The sequence below is a fragment of the Silurus aristotelis genome (assembly GCF_946808225.1).
Source record: "Silurus aristotelis genome assembly, chromosome: 16".
Taxonomy (NCBI): domain Eukaryota; kingdom Metazoa; phylum Chordata; class Actinopteri; order Siluriformes; family Siluridae; genus Silurus; species Silurus aristotelis.
Window position 1 is genome coordinate 19,938,731 of NC_139589.1, and position 7,438 is coordinate 19,946,168.

At 34.4% G+C, this 7,438-nt stretch overlaps 1 protein-coding gene across 2 annotated transcripts in view; it reads left to right on the top strand.

Annotated features, from left to right (window-relative positions):
- The window catches only part of scarb2b (scavenger receptor class B, member 2b), a 40,130-nt gene that overhangs the window by 22,401 nt on the left and 10,291 nt on the right, over nt 1–7,438 (top strand). For both annotated transcript variants that reach the window (XM_083564162.1, XM_083564163.1), the window contains exon 7: nt 4,655–4,833. In XM_083564162.1, the coding sequence (XP_083420288.1) occupies nt 4,655–4,833 (179 nt within the window). The remainder of the gene's footprint in view (nt 1–4,654; nt 4,834–7,438) is intronic.

Sequence of the window (7,438 nt, forward strand, 5' to 3'; positions counted from 1 at the left end):
ATGAATCAGCGTTTTCATTTATTTTAACCTTTCGACTTATTTTTGAAATAATCATGACTTCGGGGGTATAAGTCTCTTAGACAAACTGATGAACACATTTGCAAAGATGCACGTTTTACACGTTGTTAAAGGTTACACAGCTGAGATTTCTCGTGACAAAAAATTAATTATTAAAAAGATTATATACTAAATAAATGAAAAAAGATACCTTATTTTATATAGTTTATTTAATATGTTACAAACATTAAGTGAATTCTATTAGAAAATGCTCTTAATTGTTGGATTTTCTAGTTGTTTATGGTTTAAATGTTTATTATATATTTGACCCTTCACACTCTGATCTTATTACTTTAGTAATTTAACATTCTGTCTGCATCTGATGTGACTATAAATATTGGAAGAAACATAGATATGTCCTCTTAATGGATAGACACTTTGTTATGGTAAAGGGGCTTGTGTACTTTAGTGGACCTCAGAACTATTAGGGTTACTTAGAACCATTTAATAGTCAGGGCTGAGTGTGAGTCTGGGGACAGTCCTACAGTAGATCAGGGTCACTGAAAACTAGCCCATAGTTTGGCCTGTGGGTGTGTCTATCTAGATCAGGGTTACTGAAAATCAGCTAATAGTCACAGCTGCAGGTGAAAGTCACAGTGCTAGATTGGGGTTATTGGAACTGAGCCGAGAGCCAGACTTGTGGGTGAGAGTCTGGTGACAGAGTGGCTGGGGAGCAGTCAGACAGTACGCAATCTTAATGTCCTCATGAAAGCTATTAAAATGATTAGATTTAGCCCTGGGGCCAGGTCTGAGGGACAGTGTCTGCCGGCAAGGGCCTTGTGACCAGTCCATAATGACAAAATCGGGCCATGTTATGGACTGAGATGATGCAAGGTGATGGGTGAGGGTCGAACACACTAAACAATAATGAATATTAATAAATGTTTGGCTATTTAAATCGAAATTCATGGCTATTTAGAATATGCAAACACCATAAACATCAAGAATAGCAAATTGTTATGTCTTTATCAATAGCCTTGTATATATCATGATTTTTTTTACAATGGCTATATCACTTTCATGGCTATGGTGGCTACATTGAGTTTAGATATCTATATATCTATATACCACTGACTGACTCACTCACTCATTACGAAATCTCAAAAACCACTGAACGGATTGCAATGAAATTTGGAACATACCTTCCTCTTGGGTCTTAGGTGCTCACTAAGAAAGGGTTTTGAAAAATTCGCCCTGGATCGCGGCTAACTCGTGAAAAACGCGATTTCTCACGCATTGTAAACTCTTCAAAATAACATTACGGATCCTCATGAAACTTACTACATTGTTTCTTATTAGATGTTAGATGCACGATAAAAATTATTTTCAAAGTAGTTTGCCCTGTATCGGTACTACAGAGGGGTAGTACGTTATTTTTTGACGTTACGTTCTGATCTCTGATCATCCAGTCTTGCTCAGTGCTTACTGCTTATTGCCATATTGCTTAGCGTTCTGCCTTTGTAGCGAAGCACAGGTACTTTCAGCTAGTACACTATATAGGCAAAAATATGAGGCCACTTGAGTATTGAACTTTCCATTTCAAAACCTTGGGTATTAATGCTGATTCAACTTGGGATGGTTTCACAACCCAGTGCAAGATTTTCTCTCCAAACAGCAACAAGAGTGTTCCAGTTCAACCTAGTGGGGTTGAGATCAAGGCTCTGTGCAGGGCACTTAAGTTCTTCCACTCTAATCTTGGCAAACCTTGAAACCTTTATACAATTAATAAGGAAGGTTGATTTTTCCACCATTAAAACAAAACTCATGGACCCCTGGGAATTTCTAAATTTTCTACAATATATATATATATTAACCATACTCAACACAGAGCATTAAGACAAAATATTCCTATAAATGTTTTAAAGTAATTATGGCATTTAAAATTATGTAAATCATCAGGACACCAAACTGAACTTTTGCTATGTTTCCGCACGGACGGTTTTAATTGCCAGATGCGCGCATCACGGCAGATTCGACGCTTCATTTGAGATTTGGTGCATCAGTAAAACAAATGTTTAGTGATTCAAAATAATTTTTCGGTGACGTATATTTTGTATCTGAGTAAAGAAAAGACATCGGGAATGAATGTGTTGCGTTGAAGGTTTTATTTTCGCCTCTTTTATATTTATTTATATTTTTTATGAAAATGTTCAAACAGAAATGCATGCCACATTAATTATTTTATTGTGTTAATAAAATAGGTGCCGTTAAAATAAATTTTCTTTAATATTTATTTATTTATATAATTTAACATGATCTGCGTTCATCTTTAGTAAAATCTTTGTAAATTATAAAAATTCAAGTCCAAGCTGTTTCCTAGTTATTTGGTATTTTTAGCTATTTGTTTATCATGTAAAGGTTATGTATGACCTTCGACCCAAGTGTCTGTCATTGTCATTTTTTGAGTTTTACAATAACGGAGGGATTATTTTCAGTGAGACCCTTGGCCTAAATGTACACACCCCATCCCTTCTTTGTTCAGCATGGAAAGAATCTGCATGACGCTTGTTCTCCTTGTACTTGAATGTGTGACAGCAAAAGTCATTAACTTGCTTGCTTTAACCTTTATACACAATTGGAGAGAAGACCAATGTGATCATAGTGTTTCATCCTCTCGACTTTATGGCTGGTTTTATGAGACATAAAGGTGTTTTTTTATTTGTTGTTACATTCACACCTTATATCAATCTCTTGTCTGTGATGTCTTTAGTTGTACCTGTACATATTGAATCATTATGACTTTAAATATACGTTTGTCCTCTGATGATTATCAGCACGTTTAAAAGGCCTAATAATACTTCACAAAACTCTGATGACGTGCTAGAAATGATTCCTGAATGATTGATAATGATGTTGTAACACCAGTGCCACTATTTATTATAATTTACTGTGCAGTCTATAACTTTAAATGATTATAAAGAGATGGGAACATTCATGTACAATTATAAAAACCACTGTAAACATTTGTCATCAGTGTCATCACTGAGTGCTGAAGTCAATTTTAGGTTTGATTACTTTTGATTATAAGATCCAGTTCAATAATTATTGTCATGTAATACACTTATTCCCAGATCAGTTCCAAAAACACATGTTGAAAAAAGCACATTATATATATATATATATATATATATATATATATATATATATATATATATATATATATATATATATATATATATATATATAAACACAAATATATGATTGCAGTTCCTCATATTTCATAATAAAATTTCCAAAACAAGTTTAGGCATATTCACAACGCAACCTTGCATTGACAGGAACCTCTTTATTGCTACAAGAAACTGCATGTCCTTATCCTTTTCTGAACTACCCATCAGACCCCATTTAACATTGTATGAGTAAAGCTGTGTGGAAATGCTGTCACAGGCCAAAATTAACTAAAACTTCTCAACAGATTTCTGCATCTGTGGAAAAATATGTCTACAATGAAAATTGCGTTGAAGATTACCTTTCAAACTTCTTTGAAATTTCTACACTGATAAATAGCAATCAAATATAAGCACAGTATGTTCACTGCACAACCGATTTCTCTTTAGTGGTGCTGAAAAAAAACTGAAACAGAGCTGAAAATATTACAATTACGACAAAATCGTGAAAGAGCAATTCCTATACTATAATAATGCAGCTCAGTCATTGCAGCATGTCAGCTACTACAGAAATACACCAACTTTTATTTTGTCATTTCTTCTGTAATGCTAGGATGCCTATTTTTTCTATTCTAATTGCATAGCTAGTCCTTTTTGACGTTTCTTTTTTATTAATTTTTTGATTCGTACGAATCGTCTGATTTTCAACTTAAGTTTCTTTCAATTTATGAAACTGGTCAGTGTAATCTGTATGTAAACTTGCAGTTACTCTGTGATTCAAACCTGATTAGACAAAATACACATCTCATAGGGTCCATTTAAATACCACCATTTCCTGTATAGATGCCCTGGTGTACAATTTACAGATACATTGATCCAGCTTGAAAACATTCATAGCTTTCTAATGGAGACCATATAAGAGGATTTAAGGAATTCTTTATGGAGTATTATAATGGGATTTCTGAAGCTTATTAAAGTTTTGCACAACAATTGTTGAATCATTGCATATATATAATTATTTATGAATATGTTTCTTCTAATATTATACTTCCAAAAATGTCGATTGTATAATTAATTAAATACAATTAACTGTATAAAATGTAAACCGCAGGTTTGTCACTGGATTACTACAATGCAAAGTACTAAATCGAGCACTTCCATTAATGCATGCTTGTTTTCATCCTACTGACTTTTCCCCTGGTTTGTTTTGTGAACAGGAAAAGGGAACACACTGTTTGCTGTGCTCAAGGGTTATCTCATTACTAATTTTCCTGTCTGGGAAACGATAACTTCCCACAATTCTAAACACTGCAAGCAAAACAAGACGATTTTATTTTTATTGCCAAATAGGTTAAATGGTAAAATCCTGTGTAAATTTTAAAGCAAGTGGCAAAGCAAGTCTCAGCCCATAAACAATGATGTAGTATTTTATTCTTGTCAAATACTTACATTTCATTTTCTTTCTATTCCTATTTCTTTCTATTGATTAGGTCAATTCACATGTTGTTTGAGAAAGAGGTAGAAGTGAAGGGCATTCCAGCATATCGATACACTCCTCCTCGGGCTGTGTTAGCCAGCGGAAAGAACAATCCGGAAAATGAAGGTTTCTGTCTTGAGAAAGGAAAATGCCTGGATGATGGAGTCTTAAATGTGGCAGTGTGTCGCAAAGGTAAGTTTTTGTACACGGTCTAATGGCAATGAAAATAACTTTTTTATAACCTGCAATGAATGACTTATGAAAAGGGATGTTGGATGGATTCACAAAGTAAGGTTATCAAGTATTTTAATGATTATATTCCACCTCCCTATTTTTACTTTTATAGTCAATTTAAGGGAAAAAAGTAAAAAAACAAAAACGAAGAAGAAGTATTCAAACCCTTCAGACTAGTACTTGGTGACCACCATCTGCTCAACAGCTTAAACTTTGTTTTTCTACCAGTTCCTTTCCAATTATTGTAATAAGATAATAAGATAGTAGAGATAGTAGTGGTAATCAATAGTAATTTATTACTAATAGCAATACGTTAAAAAGTAATTAACATTTTAAAATAACATTTCAATGAAATATAGCCTAGAAGAAATATTTAAGGATATAATTTACATATCAGATTTTTAGACCATGCAGCTAAATCCATAGTTTGCCAATAAAAAAAAATATATACAGAATCAAAACCATGCCAATTTATCTTTTTTTGACCAAATTCACACTTAACCTAAGAAGATCATTAGTCATGCATTACTTAAACCCTGGCTGCTATGTTTCCTTAGTTATCAGTATTTAAGGTGAATATTAACCAGAGGTTCATGATTATTCTAAGAACTGGTGTGTGAACTGCTCAGATCAGTTGGAGTTTTATTATTTGCTTGCAGATGCCCAAACACCCAAAATGTGCAATATGTTACAAAACTCATGTAAATTCATTTTATCTTAGTTGTAAATTACAAACACTAACATTAACACTATATGGACAGACGTATTGGGACACCTGACCTTTTCCTGACATTTCATTCTGTTGCCACACAGTTGGAGGGACACAACTGAAATGGATGTGGTAGCTTTTAATTTTCCCTTTACTTGAACTAGGAGACTCAAACCTGTTCCAGCATGAGTGGAAGATCTTGAGTAGCCTGCTATAGAGCTCTGACCTCAACCCAACTGAACACCTTTTTAATGAATTGGAACATGCACCCCATGTGGAGATTTGTGCTCATTCAGCTACAAGGGATTTATCAAAATAAGATACTGGTGTAAGTGGGCCTACATCAGTACCTGATTTTGTTAAAGCCCTTGTAGCTGAATGAGCACAAATCTCCACACCCACAATACAAAATCTAGTGTAATATCTTCCTTGAAGAGTGGAGGTTATTATAACAGTGAATGTGGAATTGGATGTTCAAAAAACACATACCAATCTTTTGATCAAATGTCTATAAACCATTGTCCATATAGTGAATCACAGTGTGACAGAGTGAATAATATACTGCTAGATACCAAAATATTGCTAAAATGTAGCCACTAAAACTACCATAACTGCTTTTAGCAATGCTAAACACAGATGTATTATTATAATATACTGTGATTGAGTTGAAGTTATTCTGTCCATTTACAAAAGAAAATGTCAGAGTTAGTCACAACTAGCATGTCTGAAAGGCCAATAACCTTCAACTCTAACTCCAAACCTGAGAAAATAAACATGACACCTGCTAGTTGAGGTGCTTCATGCTAATTCAACTAGAGTTCACAGTAAAATGTGTACATCAGATATGGTTTTATAACTAAACACCTTCTGTCAGAGCTTAGGCATGTGACCCTAACCACACACACACACACACACACACACACACACACACACACACACACACACACACACACACACACACACACACACACACACACACACACACACACTATGTTCTCTATGTCTCTCTAAACCTTGCCACCTGACACAGAAGTCCTGGCTCGTTTCTAATCTCCCACCTGCTGCTGTTGCTGTGTGTGTGTCTGTGTGTGTGTCTGTGTGCGTGCGTGCGTGCGTGCGTGCGCACATGTGTTTCCATGGCCTTAGATAGTATGTCCTTGGTTTCATCTGAATGACTTTTTAGATCAGTAAATCATTATAATATGTATTTATCATGCTAATATTATAAAACATTACGTTTTAATTATATTGAATTAATAATGTTGATTTTCTTTTTACAAAAAAAATGTTTTTCAAAGACTCCATTTATCTTTTTTTACCTGTTTTCAACAAAACAAAGAGCACCAAGTTGTCCTTTGTTGTCAAATAAACACACTGGAAAACTGTCCCCTCTGTCCTACTAATGCATTCTATTAGTGTTTTATGACTATGTGTGTGTGTGTGTGTGTGTGTGTGTGTGTGTGTGTGTGTGTGTGTGTGTGTGTGTGTGTGTGTGTGTGTGTCTGTGTGTCTGTGTCTGTGTGTGTGATCATGTGTGACCAAGTGTGTTATGTGTAATTGATTTCAGTCCTGTGACCCTGTTCACTGGAATAACAGGTTCTAGATGAGAGAATCCAAATGACACTATAATGTCAAATCTATATTTAATAATTAATACGTTTTCCAATCATCACAGTATCAACATACAGTGCCTTATTTCCTTACGTAACGTGTAGTGTAATGTTGTGGGAACTGTGGAAATTCTATTACTGTACCCCATTGGGAACACTGTTATGATGCATGTATTCCTCTAGGAATTTCTAAAAAAAAAACAATGTAGTTTAGTCTTTTTCTAGTATTCCCTAGAATGATAGT